The 18187-nt window shown below is 44.6% G+C and overlaps 1 protein-coding gene across 8 annotated transcripts in view; it reads right to left on the bottom strand.

Annotated features, from left to right (window-relative positions):
- HERC1 (HECT and RLD domain containing E3 ubiquitin protein ligase family member 1) overlaps window positions 1-18187 on the bottom strand; it is a 1817725-nt gene that overhangs the window by 146673 nt on the left and 1652865 nt on the right. For all 8 annotated transcript variants that reach the window (XM_085643727.1, XM_085643730.1, XM_085643731.1 and 5 more), the window contains one exon: window positions 5119-5257. In XM_085643727.1, coding sequence (XP_085499853.1) covers window positions 5119-5257 — 139 coding nt within the window. The remainder of the gene's footprint in view (window positions 1-5118; window positions 5258-18187) is intronic.

Below are 18187 nucleotides of genomic sequence, written 5' to 3'. Positions count from 1 at the left end.
GGAGTCAGGGATGTAAATGGGGAACTGGGAGCGTCGGCCTCGGGACCAGCGCCGGAGATGGTCGGCATGGCATAACCTGCACTGATCCGAATCCTACTGTGGATCCCTGGGGCCCAATTGGTGCCGGAGCCGCCAGCGTGGATTTAGGAAGGGCCGCTCCCAGACATCAGATCCATCACCAACATCAGTCGGTGGCAGGTGCCGCAAAGCTTGAAGTTGGCCTTCTTAGGTGACATTTCTGCCACAGTAGGAGGTAAGACCTCATAAAAGCCTTTGACAATTTAAAAAAAAAAACTCAGTTAAAAAGTGACAGAGGGGTAGCGCTTCCTGGATCTGCGCTGACTGGTGCGGAAAGACAAGAACTAACGGAAACGTGCATGGGTGGCGCCTATATAGGCACCGCAAAGAGCACTTCCAGTGTGGATGACGCCATGTGGAACTGAACAACGCCACCTACCGCTGTGCAGGGGGTACTGCTCACGAAAACATTTTGGGCCCAGTCTGAAGCCTGCAGAATAATTCTAACAGAAGAATCTGCGGCTAGAAATCTCTATCCGATAATGTTATTTTGACATCTATACAGTTAACCAACAAGGATTTGTTTCACCTGGATTAAGAAGCAGGGGCAGACTTCTAAGGTAAGCTTTCATTTAGAGCTTGCATGTAATGACTGGCAAAGGCTATGGAAACGCTCTCTACTCCGGCATCAACAAATCCCTGCTCCGCAAACTCCAGATGATACAGAACACCACAGCTAGACTCGTCCTCGGCATCCCACGGCACAAGGCACAAACACATCAGCCAACACCTGTGCAGACTCCACTGGCTCCCCGTGGAGAAGAGAGTCACCTTCAAAATCCTCACCCACGCCTACAAATGCCTGCATAACACCAGACCCAAATACCTCAACGACAGAATAAACTTCCACATGCCCAAACGAAACCTTCGATCTGCCAACCTCGCACTAGATGAAACCCAGCGCATCCACAGAGCAGGCGGAAGATCATTCTTCCACATTGCAGCCAAAACGTGGAATGAGATACCGACAGACATCAGATGAGCCCCCTTCCTGAACACCTTCAAGAAGACCCTCAAGACCTGGCTCTTCGGCTGAAACGGATCTGCATATCCCCCCCTCAGCGCCTTGAGACCCTCACGGGTGAGTAGCGCGCTCTACAAATCCCTGATTGATTGATTAAAAGGCCAAGCCCCGAAACAACTGGCAACACCTCCACTGACACATAAGCATTCTAACATTCGAATATATCTTTAGTTTCATGGTACACACCTAAGATTGTTACTCAGACAAAAAGACCCAACACACAGCCTGAGACACAGCTTACATTAACTGACTGCCAGGGGTCAGCAGCCCACTGCCTCGAATAAAAACAACAGCTGGAGCTGGACAACCATTTATGACAAGGCCTGAGCAAAAATTTGATTACACTGGGATAATCGTCAACATTTCGCATTATGTTTGTTATGAAAAAGGCCAGCTATTACAGCATTCCCCCATGTTGCATAATTGAGATTGTAATGCTCTTTTTGGTGGATACTCTATTAGCAGATTCCTGACCTTTAGAATCAGACCCCTGATACATTGCAGGCTGTTCTGACAATAATTACAGCCTCAAAATAAATAAAATGCAGAGAAAAAAAGCAAACTTTTCTGTATTTTTTGCGACAGTCACTAAAAGTGCCTGTCACAAACATACTGTGGCCTAGATGTGGGACTACCAAATAGAACTGCACAACATGAGAGAGCTGCGAAGACCAGTATATGGTGCCAGGAAGAATGCAGATTTAAATTTTAAAGCTGCGCTCTCTCTGTCACCACGATGTAGGAACTGGCTGTCAATGCAGTAGTGCTTTATGAAAATGCGCACTGGTCCAGCAAACACAAAACAGCTGAAAGGGCTGACAAGTAACCTTTATTGATGCCAACTGCAAGACTTTGCTGGGGCAAAGATAAAACAAACAAAAAAACATCCAACAGTTTGGCTTGTAGGGGTCTGTGTTGTGGATCTCACACCAGGCCACAAATTGGTCTGAACACCCTGCATAAATAAACTTTGTAGAGAGATACCTAGCTGCAAAGATGACATCAACAACCTCACAAGTTATCTTCTTCAGATCTCAGGAGAGGTAGTTGAGAAACTGTAGACTGGACACCTGTGCACCACTGTAGTCTGAATCCATCAACAAGAGAAAGCGCTCTTGGAAACTCCTACACACAGAAGTTTTGGAATGGCGCTTTCTCTAAGGTGGATAACAGATCTAGCCAGAGCTCTTCTCACTGTCGGAAGACTTCCTGTGCAACTTTGGGATGCAAACACCCTTCTTGATGTGCCAGGTGTCATCAGCTAATAGTGTTTACCCTAGCATTTAACATGGCTCACAACGAGGGAGATACCATGACTCACCAGCTATCTCCTGAGACGTAGCGCCTCTTGGCACAGGGCCCAGGCCTCCACTCCTTCCTGCTTGCTGCACTACCACATGGCAGAGGTGTAGCCTGTGCAAACCTGCATCAGCCTTCCATTGATGGATGGCAGGAAGGCCTTTAACGCTAGGCAGACGACCTACAACTCCAACAGAGTTATGTGAAGTTGGGTTTACGACAGAGTACGGAGTCCTCTGATCTCTCCCTCTCCCAGATGACCTTTCCAGCCTAGCAGGTATGTATCTGTCACCACTGTCCGCTCTGGGTGGGGAAGGAATAAGGGTCTGCTGCTGGTCCGGTTGTCATCAAGTAGCTCCCACTGCAGATCTTGTTGAGCCTGCCTTCAACATGCAGTTATTGAGGTAGGGAAAACTGGTATACCCAAGCCCCCAAGATGGGCAGTAACCACTACTATAATTTTCATGATCACCCGAGGGGTGAAACTAAGGCTGAAGGGGAGCACAGCAAACTGAAAATGCCCATGGCCAACCTAGAATTACAGTTAATGTCAGTGGGACTGCAGAATGGGTGCATGAAAGTGCACATCTTGCACGTCCAAGGCTACCATCCAGTTGTCCGGATTCAGAACAGATGGAACTTGGGCCAGAGTGAACATTTTACATTTGTCCTTCTGCAGGTAGGCATTCAGAGGTCTAAGAAAGGAGGCTGATACCGCAGGGGAGGGTGACTAAGAAGATCGTGCCCAGGGTACATGCTGTGTATCTAATCCCCGTCCCAGGCAGGGTTGAGGTGACAACAGCCAGGGGAGGGGTGGGTCAGGGGAAGCAGGCGTTGTCTATACTCCACAACACAGGAGTAGCCAAGGAAGGACTGGAACCAATTAGAGAACTGTTTGGCATGGTTCGAAAGGTCCAAAGAGAGTGCTGTGGAACAGTTTTCCTCAAAGTAATCCAGGGTGGAATCATTTTTCAACGAAAAGGGCGGGAGGGGGCAGGATTCATCAAAAGGCATAATGCCTGTACACCTCCCGAAAAGCTTGTGGATCTCATGCATGCATGGCGATGGAGCATCGCACTATTGCTGACCGCTCGTCCAAATAATCAGTAGTTTCCAAGCAAGGCCGAGTTACATATTTGGGTGCATTCTTGACTATCCTGGGTGGTTTGAGCCAAGGAGGCCCTGAACACTTCAAGGACCGCTTGTAGGGTCTCACTGGTCATGTTCTATAGGGCATTCATATAACGGCATAGCAAGCAACTAGCATTGACTAACCTCAAGGCTAGGATGGCCTACTACCTATAATGGAGGTTGTGGAGAACAAATTAGGGTTCACCTTGGTAGTTGAAGTTTAAACCACCAAACTCTTAGGAGTAGGATGCTGCTTATAAAAAAATATCACCAGATGCTAGTATGTGGAGCCTGGTTACCTCCCTGATCACTGGTTGGCATGAAAAAGGTTAAGACCAATTACCCATAAGGGTGTAAGTTAGGACGGGTGTAAGTTAGGGCTTCATTTAATGGTAGTAAGGACTCAGAAGCAGATGGCTCAGGCAAAAGAACTTCAGTAAACACATTTGTTTTAGCTTCAACAGAAGGAAATTATAAATACAGGACTTCAGCAGCAGGCCTGATGACTACAGCAAAGGAAGCACTCTCTTCCGTTGGCGGCCCAAAGGGGGAAACAGACCTAGGTCAGGGGAAGTATCAAGGTCAACTTGCAAAACCATATATAAACGGTGATCATCATGTGGTAGTAAATCATCCCAATCATCTCCATGTGGGGTCAAACTATGGTTAGGGTTAGAATCAAAACACTGGTGGAGCAACAAAGCATGGCTCCGTGGTAGAGGCAAAATTTTGTCAGAATCAGATAGTATGGGAAGCAGGTGCACTGGAGTGGAGTCAGAGAATGACCATGGTTGGGACACAAGATGGAGTTGATTTTGGGTTGGACACCAAAGTCAGCAGGTGATTCACCTTCGGCAATGTCAGGACCAGCGTAAATAAAGAAAGGACTGGCACAGGTCTTGGAGTGTGAGTAAAAGTCGCACCGGTGTTTGTGCGGAACCTGAGGCAGGTTTCAGATGCTCTGACTGAGCCAGGATGGATCCCCCAACGGTAATCATACAAGAGGCCTCAATGGATCCACTGGGGAAGGCAAAAAAAAAAGAGAGAGCCGGAGGAGTGACAAAAATATGCATCTTGGCCTCTGGAAAGGCCTTGACCAGCTCTAGTGTTGCCCTGGGAACTCCAGGTGCATCAGTATATACTGGGTTATCAACGCCTTAATCAGAGATCGGGAGCAAGATCGAGTGGTACCATAATGCCCTCAACACTTCTCTTTAGATAGAGAGTACCCGGATAGGGTTGAGTCCTGCTTCGACTCGGACTTTGACTTAACGGATGACCTTGACTGCTGGGCCCAGATCTAAGTATACCTGTGACTGGAGAGATATCAGCCACAATGTCCGAGAGCTTCATCTAGGAAGAGTTATGCCCACCACACCCTATAAGTCTGAGTTCCATGACGTCAGTAGCATGTCATAACTGGCACTTGTCAAGGGCTATCACCATTTTTTGATGGCTGGAGCCAGGCTTACTTTTGAAAGATGCCAAGGTTCTATATATTTGCACATGAGCCAAAACTTTTCGATGGTACTCAAGTAGTCAAAAAATTGACATGAAAAGTATGAAACCATTTGAAAACCTTTTACCTGGTGCTCTTGGTGGAACTGGTGGGGCTGTCCAAGCAGCACTGTGACAACGCCCCGCAGAAATTTGACGTACGCTTTTTCCTTGCAGCGTGGTTGTTAAGGTTGGTTCTCTAACATGGTTTGTGTGGCCCAAGCCAAGCTATAAAACAGTAAACAATACATAAGCAAATGATGCAATATAACAGTAAAATGAGTGGACCAAGAAGTCACATATTAAAAAACAGCAATAAACGGACAGTTAACGAAAACTCCAAGAGGACTAGCATCTGATTTTGCACACATGAGTTGAGCATAAAGGTTGATGATCAGCTTATTTTACAGGATGGTAAGATCTGGAACTGGTTTCAGAACTACTTCATAGCACAAAGGAAAGCAGGATGCAATCTACAGATATAGACCTACTTTGACAACTGTTTATTCCAGGAGGCAGTCTCACTAAGCAGACTATCCAACATAATTTACAATCAGTGAAATGGTATGTCTCCATTTGTCTTCAGCCGTCAAAAGGTTCTGGGAATCTACATCTACTCAACAAATCACAGGTGTATCAAAGTAATATTTCTGAAATGTTGCTTTTAAAGCGAGTTCTGGACATTTGTGAATATGTACCATAAAAAATAAACTTTTCGTCACTCAATATACAGTATACATTATCCTAAGATTATGAACAAGCAAACATATTTTTCTAACAATAAACACAATACGTATTCTAAAAAGACATAACAATTTATAGCTGTGTTTTGTGCTGTGGAAGGAAATGCGGACTTTAAAATGAAATGCAGCACAAATCACAATGCTCAACAACTAAATGTAATTCTGGGTATTTGGTAAAGCCTTATTCAATTTTGAATACCATTTTAACACACTAGATTTTAAGTTTGGACTACATAGTACATGAGAATGCAGACATTTCTTCACTGCAGGTTCTGGCTAAAGCAGGCAGCTTCACACTATGAAGTCTCCATGGATATAAACAAGTATTTCACTTATTTTGCTTTGAGGTACGTAGATCAGTTTTCTTAACTTTTCCTAATATTACCCGAATTAGTTTAAATGCATGAAAGCAATGGCATCTGGCTTTAAAGTGTTTGCACATTCTTGATCATTATGGCCAAGAACGAGGAGTAAAGAGAAGGATTTTCTCCTCTTCTCTTCAGTCTGCCCATAAGCAGACTTGTTTCCCAGGAGCATGTTGCTTAAACAGGACATCGAGGTCCCCTCATGACAGCATAAAAAGCGAAAGATAGTTGGATGAAGAAACTATGTTGATGGGACACCAATCTCAAGCAGTTTGTGTTGGAGTCTGCATAGGCAAAATGACAGTCAGCAACCATCAGTTCGAGCTGTGAGCTGGGATCCTAGTAACAGCGTCAAAGGATTTCATCGTCTTGTTGATAGAGAGGTCCGAACAAACCCTCATAGACAAGTAGATGGACCTGGGCTTGGAGTGAGTTCCCAGAAGCAGGCTAAGCCAAGAGTTTTTCAGCCCTATTATCAGCAGCTAGCCTCAAAGGAAATTATAAATGCAGAGGATCTGTCACAGTATGTGTTAGCAGCAGGATGCAATGGTTTTTAGAGGCCCAAAGGGAGGACCTAGAAAACCTGGTCACAGCAGAGGTCATTATAGCACTAAAAGAGCTTGAAACCCCCAAAAGACCTGGGGCCAGGAGGCGGGTTACCCATTCCTTTTATAAATCCCACTGGGCAAGTCTGAAAATAAAGACGATGGTGTTCTATATAAAAGTTGTTGGAAATGCGGGCAGCTGGACTTTGAACAAAGTGAAACTATATATGGTACATGAATACGGCTGGGTAAATATGGGTAAGGAAAGTATCCTTCCCAGTGACCCCCCCACTAAACAAGAGCCCAAGATTGATGTCAACCTTATTTCCTGGAACGTAGCGGGTTTAAAGAATAAACAGATCTCCGAAGAGTGGGGTAATTTCATGGACACCTTCGACATCTGTCTATTGCAAGAGACATGGGCCACGGAAAATTACCAACGAGAAGGGTTTGCCTCTTTTGATATTTTTGCTTTATCCAGTGGCAGGGGGAGACCTTCTGGAGGTCTTAGCACCTGGGTTGCAATTCACCTGGGCGCTACAGGCAGGCAACTCCAAACGGGATCTGATGATATCTTATGTGTCCTGTTAGACCTCCCTGGGAATAAACATCTAATCCTTTTGAATGTTTACTCAAGGCCTTCCCCAGGTGGAAGAGAATCTAAGGTCATCACAGCCTTGAATGATTTTATTCTGACCCTAGACTCAGAATATCCTGTCATAGTAGGTGGCGATTTTAATTGTCAATATGAGCCACTTAGTCTTTCTGTTCAAAATGATCTTGTGGCGGAAGATACACATTCGAACATCCCCGAGCCTATGATCCCTATGGTTAGAGCCTGGACCCCGCTAGTGCTACAAATTCTTTCTTTTACCCTCTCACTATCACTGAGGGCTTGCAATGGCAGATTCAAATCTGATCAGCCGGGACAAACTACCTTTAATAGAGTTGGGCACTTGTCGATTCTGGATTATATCCTGATCGATATAAAATCTTGGGATAAAGTCCTAGACTTCAGGGTGGTCGCTCGTGATGATAGTGACCACAACGCCCTTATTATGAAATTAAAATCAGACAGCTGGGGTTTTATAACTAATGGTAATGTGGTGTTCCCATCTCCGCAACCCTTAATTCTACATAACAACAAGCGAAGAGTCAGATGGTCAAGCATTTTTATGTGCCCTGAGAAACTGGCAGAAACCTACAGTTTGGTACTCCCCTGTCTTAATGAAATGGCCGGAGCGGTGTTAAATTGCTCTTCTATTGAGAGCTTATCTAGCCCTGTTATTATCCATACTCAGCTATCTACGAAACTCTTGGACGTTTTCTCTCGGTCAGTGGCCTCTAAGGCCTCTGTGGCTAACAAACAATCTTGGTATACCTCCGAGTGCAGGAAATTAAAAGCTGAATTGATCTTGGCAATTAAAGCCAAGGACAAATCCAGGACTAAACTACTCCGAGCCCAGTACAAAGAACAGATTCATAGGGCAAGGAAGTCTTGGGAAGATGACAAGTGGGAGGAGCTAAGAATATCATTACAGAATAAGGATTTTAGGACCTTTTGGGCCACTGTTACCAATGGCAAGAAAGATCCTGATACCATTATTGGTTCCAACATAGCTCCTGCAGTATGGGAGGGGCACTTTGGGGGTTTATATTCCATAACGAATTGTAACCCACCCCACTCAACTGATTCTTCCCCTAACATACCCTGTTGCGCTGAGTCCATCCCACCAATTAAGACCAAAGAGGTTGAAAATGCCATCCTCATGCTTACACCCAATAAAGCGCCGGGCCTGGACAAAATTCCAGGCGACCTTTTTAGGTCTGAACCCATGATATGGGTGCCATATCTATGTGTTCTGTTTAATTCCATCTTATACGGCGCAGAACCACCAGTAACCTGGCGAGGTGCTGAGATAGTGCCTATTCACAAAAAAGGCTGTCCTTTACAGCCTTCGAATTATCGCCCGATAAGTTTAATTGATACGACCCAAAAACTATTCGGGCGTATAATTTTGAATAGATTACAGGCCTGGGAAGAAGAAAACAATATTCTAAGCACTTTGCAGGCTGGCTTTAGGAAGGGTATTTCTACTCTCGACCAGATCTTTCGTCTCCAGGTTATATACTGGAAGTCTGTGAGTGTGGAGGGTGGCAGCCTCTACCTCATTTTTGTTGACCTAAGATCAGCATTCGATCTGGTCTCGAGAGAAAAGCTCTGGGCCGTTCTGCAAATGCTTAATGTTCCCACATATCTCTTAGATGTTCTGAAGAGTCTTCACAAGGACAATTTCGCTCAGGTTAGATGTGGAAAGCATGGCGGACTCTCTGAACGCTTCCCTGTCAGCCGAGGAGTCCGACAAGGATGTGTGCTAGCGCCCACGTTGTTTTGCCTATACATCAATGGGCTTATAAAACATCTTTTAGCTCTAAAAGATACTGATGTCCCTAGGCTCACCTCGGGTAAGGTACCAGCACTAATGTTTGCTGACGACACTTTGTTGTTGTCACGCACCCCCATGGGAATTCAGCGTATTTTAGATGGCTTTGTAGACTTTTGCAGTGATAGGGGCCTTGAGATCAATTTAGCCAAAACAAAATTTATGATTCTTAACCCTCCCAAACACACCCGCCCCAACCCAGTACTGAATGGTATCCCCCTTGAACGGGTGAAAACGTTTGGCTACTTGGGGATCACCCTCCAAGAAGATCTGGGCTGGGGAGGTCAGGTTGTTAATTCCACCCTCAAGCTGACTCAAACCACAGGAGGTATGGCTAGATTGTTCAAAGGTTCGGCCTTTAAACCGGCTGCACCAGTGGTTGAAATTTTTAAAACCCAGGCTAGACCTGCTTCAACTTATGGAGCAGAACTATGGGGTCATTCCAAAATAGACAGTCTATCAAGGGTCGAAAACTCCTTTATAAGGAATTTGTTAAGTTTACCCTCTAGTTCTCCGCTGGTCCCTATTAGACTTGACCTGGGCCTGCTTCCTATTGAAGAGGTGGTGGCGGTGCGGCCCGTCCACTATTGGAAGAGATTATGGTCTAACCCGGATTTGGAAACCTATAGAGATGAATTCTTGGGGCTTTGGCCTATAATTAAACATATGAATATCCCTTGGTTAACCTATGTTAGGGACACTTGCTCCAAGATTGGTTTTCAGGAACTCTGGGATACTCCAGGAAGTTCCTGCCCAGTTGTTTCCAAAACTAATTTGGCTGAACAGTTTAGACACTTCTACCTATCACGCTTGCACATGAACCCATATGTAGGCAGGTTGACAGAACAGTTTCTTCTGATTAAACCGAATTATGGGAGGGAGTTATTTTTGGATTTGATTTTCCCCCCTGCTGCCAGGAAGTTATATGTCCAATTTAGAATGGGTACCCTACCAATTAGGTCCTTTACTTCTAGATGGGACACTAACAAAAGCATTTTATGCCCAGCATGTGGTTATAAACTGGAGGACGAAAACCACGTGTTCTTTTTTTGCCCGACGTACCTTACCCATAGGAAACGTTGGGTAAAGTCCATCTGCAGGAATCTTGGTTTTAGAGACTGTGCTAACGCCCTGCGAGTTTTAAAATACGACACCCATCCCCCAATTGTTTTCGCAGTCTCACGTTTTTTAAATGCTGTATGGCTGCAGCGCAGGAAATTTTCCACCAATTGTTAATTACTTGAATATTTTAATTTGACTATTTCATTCTGTTTTGGTGGCCAAAATGTGTTCTGCTCTTTGATATTTTACTGCTGTAATGTATTGTTGCTTTTATGGCCTTTGAGGCCGAAATAAAGTTTACGAATGAATGAATGAAACTATATATCACTTAAACATATGATTATCCTGGGGTCGGGCTCAGTGATATGGACTCTCCATGGTATCACTTGGATAAACATAACAATAAGTGATTCTCTTTATTTTTTGCCCATTATAGAAGGTATTGAAAAGTACAGTATCATACCTATGATGAGGTAATTAGATCATAACATTTAATCATTATAAGATATGGTTTATAAGCTTTTCCAATGAAGTTATCATCTTGGATAGATAAATCACACTGTCAGATACTTAGGAACGTTTTTAGACTCCCATCATCAACTAAATAGGCCCAACAGATTGACCTAATCAGGCATGATTTTGATGGAAAGGCTTCCTGGAGAGATCTGTGCCATTGTATAAGTACTGCTCCTAATATTCAACTGAAATTCTTAATTTGGAGCAATACTGGAGCAGACTAAACTCTGAATCATAAACCCCTGGTTAAAATACGTACAGAGTGCTATGGAAAGTACTGAGTTCAGGGGGTGGTTCTTGGCCGGTGCATAGCAGAATTTGATGCACACAACTGTTCACCTTGAAAGGGTTTTCTTCTGCACTGACACTGCTTCCTTTGCTTCAGAAAACCCAACAACCAGCCACACAATGATGTTGCGTGAGGTCAATAAAGAAGCTTCGTGTGTTCTTAAGATCAAGCTCATGATGCCTCTCCTCTTTTGAGGAGTGAGGTTAAGCGAAAAACGCTGGCAGAGTAATGGACTGACCAATGTGAAAAGAGGTTACATGTTTTATCAAAAAGGTTACCCAGATGCTCAGCACTAATTTGTCTGGGAAAAAGATGGCATATGGCATTTTCACAGAAAGTGTCTACAGTTCCCTCACTCAGCAGCAGCCTTGCGCATCGAAATTCGCAGTGAGCAGATGTTTGGTAGTTCAAAGGGAGTGCACATGAGTAATGTTAAGGCTTTACAAAAGCAAAACGCATCACAACCTGCGACTTGAAAGAGACGGTTGGTCAGATAAACATAAAAAGGCAAATTGATAACATTACTGGGCCTACTGCAAGGTCTTAGTAGAGAATGAAAGAACAAACATTAATTCATCCGAAAGCTTGGTCTGCAGGGGGGGTTGATGTGTTGAGCACCACATCAGGCAACTCATTTTTTCCATCTCCCACCGTAGACAAACTTCACAGAAGGGAATTTTGACTGCATGAATGATATCGATTACCTCAGTTGGCAAAATCAAATGCATTGAACTGCTGCTGTTCAATCTCCATGTAAGAGGTGTCAGTTGTTAGACTGAGGTTCAGGATTTGCAACAGGATGATAATTTCGAAGTGGTTGCTGGATAAGTGCTCAGGAGTGCTATGTACCATTCTCTCCTGGTACAGTCCAAGCCAATTAAGATGACTTGGGACTGTCCTGATATTACTCAGAACTCGAGGTAAAAGAGGTAGCAGTAAAAATGCTAATTGGAGCCCTATGCCCCATCTCAGAAGGAATGTGTTTCCTAGTGAGTGCTATGGAGGAAATTCCAATATGCAAAGGTTTGGACAATTTGTGTTCCACAGTGAGGAACAGATCCAGTCAGGCTGCACCCCATTGATCTAAGACACCTTGCAACACCTCAGTATGGCGACACCACTCTGGTCTGTCAGAGGACATCTGCTTAGCTCATCTGCTCTGTCACTCAGTGATTACGCCGTACGGTTGTCAACCAGAAAGATGTTCTACTGGTACAGTTGCCTCCAGAGACAAAGGATCTCCTGACACCAAATCCAATATCCTACTCTGCCCTGCTTGTTGCAATACCACACAGTTGCTGTGTTGTCTGTGAAGACCTGCACTAGCCTTCCCTTGGATGGGAAGAAGACCTTTGGAGTCAGACGAATCACCCGAAGGTCCAGAAGATTTATGTGGAGGTGGCACTCTGCTGGAGATCAGAAGCCTCTGATCGCCACCTTTCCCAAGCCAACAGTGATGCATCTGTGACAACCATGAAATTTGGGTGAGAGTAGCATGTCGGAGGTCAGGTTGATGCTCATCAGTCACCACTGCTGATCCTGTGCTGGCCTCCTCGACTGGGATCTGAGGTTCCACTGTATGACCCACATATGTCAGTTGGCATTTAGGAAGAGTCCAGGCATCCTCCAAACCATCCTCATCAAGACCCAGGTGTGATCCTGAAACACTGATATAATATCCTAAATGTCCCAGACCCGCTGTGTTAGCGGGAAAGCCTTGAACACTAGGGTCCAGGATAGCCACAATGAAGGGCATCCTCTGTATGGGAGTCAGGTGGGACTTCGGTTCATTGACGGTAAACCCCAAGCATGTTAGGAGCTCATCATAGTCAGTAGCAACTGCCCGAAATGAGCCCACCTTAAGCTGCCAGTATCCTTGATCCCCAAAGGTGGGCAGCGACAACCCCCATCATGTTTGTGAACACCAGAGAGGCTGAAATAAGGATTAAGGGGAGCAGGGTGAAATGGAAACATCCCAACAGCGGTGAACTGCGGGTAACATCTGAGGGAATGCAGGTCAGATATATAAAATATGCACCCTGCAAGTCCAAAGGCACCATTGAGTTTCTGCTTCAGAGTAGTACGAGTCTGAGACAGAGTGAGAATTTTGAATTTCTCTCTCCTCATAAAAGCATTACATGAAATGAGGCCCAATAAACACCTGAGCCCACTGTCCTTTTGTGGTACACGGATGTACCGCCCCTCAACCTGGCACCCAAGGCTAGAAGGTTGACTTTATGCCTCAAGGCTGCAGACTGCTCGTCCAAAAGTTGGCCTGGTGTGTGGGGTGAAGGAAAGATGGGTCGGGGAGAAAACAATGCCAGGGTGAAGTCCCTCTGAATGATTTGTCAGACCTGAAGTTATGGACCTCCAGCTGGCAAGTCAATGCTGCATCCTGCCTCCTACTGACTGGACATGTCCCTGTGAGGACAAACTACAGCAGCCTGGAGCTGCTGAAATAGGTGTAGAGGAATTGGAAGATTTCTGACCCTGCTTGGCCTTGACTGGCCAAAGCTGGTGCAGCATCATCTGCTCCTGAATGGCTGGGCCTGCTGCTGCAGCACAGGTTGGCAGGGCTGGGACGGTCTATAAGCTAGTGAACAAGAATTGTCCCTGAACTTTCTATACTGCTGGTAAAATGCCTGGGCTTTCTTAAAACTATCTAGTGCTGAATCAGCTTTCTCGCCAAACAACCTGGACCCAACAAATAGCATATTAATTAGTTTGCCTCCTCATCTCCTGCAAACCCAGTTGCTCTCATCTAGGCATACCTTCTAAGCACAAAAGTGATTTCAAGGGCTCTACCCATGTAGTCTGTTTCGTCCAAGACAGCACGTTACATACCTTGCAGCGTCCTGACCATCTTGTATTGTTTGAGCATAAAGAAGTTCTGAGATGTCGCAGGCCATACTCTACAAATCATGGGCGTATCTGCCCAAATGTGAAATTTCTGAGCATCAAGCTATTCGAGGACTGCCTATTCTTTCCAAAAGCATCAATTCATTTGAACTCCTTATCTGCAGTTTTAGTCAAAAAAGAATTTGGCTTCACTTTATTTGTAGATGTCTGAACCACCAGGCTTTCAGGTGTGGGATGCTTAGTCAGTAAATCCAGGTTGCTAGGGGCCGCTCTATGTCACCCAGTCAGCTATCAACTAACCAGAGGGCCTGAACATGGTCCTGGTGTCAGTAAGGCATCATTGATTGAGCTCAGGGTGCTTGATTGCTGTCATGGTGTCAGTAAGGCTTCATTGACTGGCAATACTGGCTCAAACAAAACAGGCACTGGTCTGAGAATTTCAGGTGGCAAATTTGATATATATATATATATATATATATATATATATATATATATATATATATATATATATATATATATATATATATATATATATATATTTAATTAACAACAAGAGCACCCATATAAGGTCGGCCAGGGACCCTGGGAATTACGTAATTTTAAACAACAAAAGTCCCTAGAAAGGAATAGATGAAAAGAGCAATGAATAAGGACCCAATCAGTGCTTATTTGTAAAGATTTGTCCAGACGGACAGTGGTCATGGATTTTACTGATATAGTAATGAAGCAAAAATATTTAAAAAATATACACAAAGTGGGACACAAGCCTGTGTCCCGTACAACTAACAAGAAAAAGTACAAAGAAAACAAAGGTTCAGGCAAAAAAACGTTTGTTGTAATTGGCAGGAATAAAAAATAATGAACCAACAAACATTGCGTGGGACACCCTTATGTATCACACTTAATATTGCTAAGGGCACATAGGGTGTGTACAAGTGTCGATGGCGTTTCGATCCTATAAAAGGAATATTAGGATCATCATCAGGACAACATTGATTATGCCTGTACAGTTAAACCTGAATAGCCTTAAAAAGGAAAGGGAGAAAGAGAGCGACAAGGGGAGATAACTGTTAGAATTAAATCAATAAACATGATTAAAAAGGTTTAAAAAGTCTGATCAGACACAATACTGTACGTCATCTTATATCAAGGAGTAGTGAAAAAGCAAATAAGAAAAGCATGGAGAAGCAGGTATACTCAAGCAGTAGAGATTGTGCAGGGTGTCAAAAAAGATGCCACGAATCGTACGAGGGAACAGTATCCATAGTAAACTTGCCAGCCAGTAAGGAAATCCGTTCAAGAATTACTGAGTACAAAATCAACATGTGGCGCAAGGGAGAAAAGACCTTAATCAACGTCAGAAGAATCAAAGGTGTAATATGCATATTCATGTACCATGCACACAGTATTCGTTGCAAAACATGGTTGCTGGGGCAGAAGGCTGCCCCTTTAGTATACAAGCCAAAAGGGAGAGAGTACGAAAGCCACTAAGGTTAAGAGTGACCTTGTGACAGGAAGGCTGTGATGAGAAATTGTGAGGACGTGCAGCGGTTAAGCAGTGACTAACACGAGTAGTGAAGTAAGCCGAGTACTTACTGGCGACTAAGGCTAAATGCGGATACAGTGAATCTATATGATGGACCTATCATGAGGCCGAGTGGTGATAAGGAATGACGAGAAACAAGTAGTGAGGGATCACGAGCAAGTATTGGCAAGTGAAAGTAACCACAGGGAGCGGTGAAAATAGGCCGTGCTCTGTGTGCAGAAGGAAGTTGGTAAAGAGTAGGTGTCGTCCGAAGGGTTGCAAGTCCGGACTGAAGGGGGACAGTAAGGAGATAGAGGGGGCAAAGGACAAAACTTACCGTTACAGTGAGTGAGGTAATTACGTAACGGTAATTGGAGGTGAATGGAGCCGTAATTGTGAAGAATCGTCAGGAGGACTAAAATACGCTGTGAAGAAAAAGGAATTAGTTTAGAGCCATCGGCAAGGAATGATGCCTGCAGAGTGGAATTGGGAGAACTGAAGGGCTCACCAGAGTTAGCGGGTATGGCAATAGTCCGACAGTGCGGGGTACGTTATCCGGAAAAACGGCAATTGCCGCGAGGGGAAGCCTGAATGGCGGATCGTCAGGAGGGCTGGAAATTGTCAGCAATTTAGCACTGTGGGGAAAGCAGGAGGATTAGAGGCCAGCGACAGGGGGTGTAACCAGCGTAAGGTTGGAAGGGCGGGAAGGCTCACCAGTCTAATAGAGGATCCACAGCAGTCCGACAGTGCGGGGAGCGAAGTCCGATAATACGGCAGCTGCCGCAGGGGGAAGGCCAAGACAGTGTTAAGGGCAAAGAAGGGCACTGATTGGACGGCCCGTGCAGGGACGTGAACAGAGACAAGGGACAGGGTGGAAACGTGGTTGCCATCTTGGAAGGGGCTCAAGTAGTAATAGAGATGTAGATATTGCAATGAAAGGATGAAAATAGGAGAAGAAATGTAGGGCGGAAGATAAGGCAACCTGTGAATTGGAGTGGGTGACAGGGTGGGCGATCACGGGAAGGGTGGGAGTAAGGTGCTAATTGTGATTCCAAAGGAATTAAGGAAAAGTAAAGACGGAGTATTCGCAGTTAGTTGCTCAGGAACAGAAGGCAGTAGACATCCATAACGGGAAACAGTATGACAGACTAGAGTTAAAAGGCAACCAGTAAATACTCATTGAATTGTACATTCAACTTCTTAGTCGGTACAAAATGCAGTGTTGGAGATCAGATAGTAGTGGACCAATTCCAGCGTATAGGATCGAAACGCCGTCGACACTTGTACACACCCCATATGTCCTTAGCAATATTAAGTGTGATACATAAGGGTGTCCCACGCAATGTTTGTTGGTTCATTATTTTTTATTCCTGCCAATTGCAACAAACGTTTTTTTGCCTGAACCTTTGTTTTCTTTGTACTTTTTCCTGTTAGTTGTACGGGACACAGACTTGTGTCCCACTTTGTGTATATTTTTTTAATATTTTTGCTTCATTACTATATCAGTAAAATCCATGACCACTGTCCGGCTGGACAAGTCTTTACAAATAAGCACTGATTGGGTCCTTATTCATTACTCTTTTCATCTATTCCTTTCTAGGGACTTTATTTTCAGTAGTGGGCAACTGTAAGTCCAAAAAACCAGCTACCTTTCACACCACTACTGCAAAAGGGGCACTCTTTTGGTGACCCATGTGGTGAGACTAAATCCGTCTCTGGCATGTGCCTAGGCTACTGGCATTTTGGAAGTCTAAATATAAGCCATCATCAGAGTAATGAGGGATGAGTAAATTATCTACCTCCGTGTTCTCGTCAATATAACGAAGACCACTAGGTACATTCTTAACTGCATCATTACGTGCCATACCATTAGCTTGGAAAACTGCACAAGTCATCCTCATTTTGAAAAAACCTAAAGCGGATCCCCTGAAACCTGTATATTACAGACCCATATCGCTTCTCCCCTACCAAAGCAAAAATCTGGAAAGTTTAGTAAATAAACAGCTCTCCTGCTACTTGGAAACTGATGCCATCTTAGACAATTCACAACCATGTTTTAGAGCCTCACATAGGACTGAAACCGCATTGACGGCACTGATGGATATCATCAGACTTTCTCTTGATGATGATTTCTTGCCATGTTGGTGCTACATGGCCAATCCGCAGCATTCAACACCATCTCTCATTCTATCATGGTCCAGAGACTAACAGAGATTGGTGTCAGTGGAAAAGCTCTAAGATGGCTCCAAAAATTCCTTAGTAATCAGACTCAGACAATACACTTGGGACCATTTAAATCTCATGTCATGTCACTAGACAAAGGGGTACCTCAGGGCTCCTCGCTGAGCCCTAGGCTCTTTAAGATATATGTTGCCCCACTAGCTCAATTGTTAAGATCTTGCAATTTGGATGTCATTTCATACTCCGATGACACACAATTGATCATCTCCATGGGTTCAAACCCCAAATCCACAAAACTCAAATTTGGAGAATGTATGAGGAAGTTTGCCTCCTGGATGTCCCAAACCTTTCTGCAGTTGAACAGCGACAAAACAGATATTCTGCTGCTCAGCACTGCCCACACGTACTGGTTGGATGACTGATGGGCGTCTGAACTGGGCATCGCCCCACATCCCAACAAGCATTGGCATAGCCAATAGGTCTCGCCTTTGGGACCTTAGAAGTGGTTAGTCATGCAGCGAGGGTAGGAGAGGACTGGGGCAGTGCACTCAGGTACTCTACTCATGGAGGGTAGTGTAGAGGTAGACGAGCTTGTGAGCAGGAGCACGTAGTGGTCTTAAGCACAACTA

Source organism: Triturus cristatus, chromosome 3_1, assembly GCF_964204655.1.
Source record: "Triturus cristatus chromosome 3_1, aTriCri1.1, whole genome shotgun sequence".
Classification (NCBI taxonomy): domain Eukaryota; kingdom Metazoa; phylum Chordata; class Amphibia; order Caudata; family Salamandridae; genus Triturus; species Triturus cristatus.
Note: the sequence above shows the minus strand (reverse complement) of the source record. Positions and strands in the feature narration are given on the sequence as shown.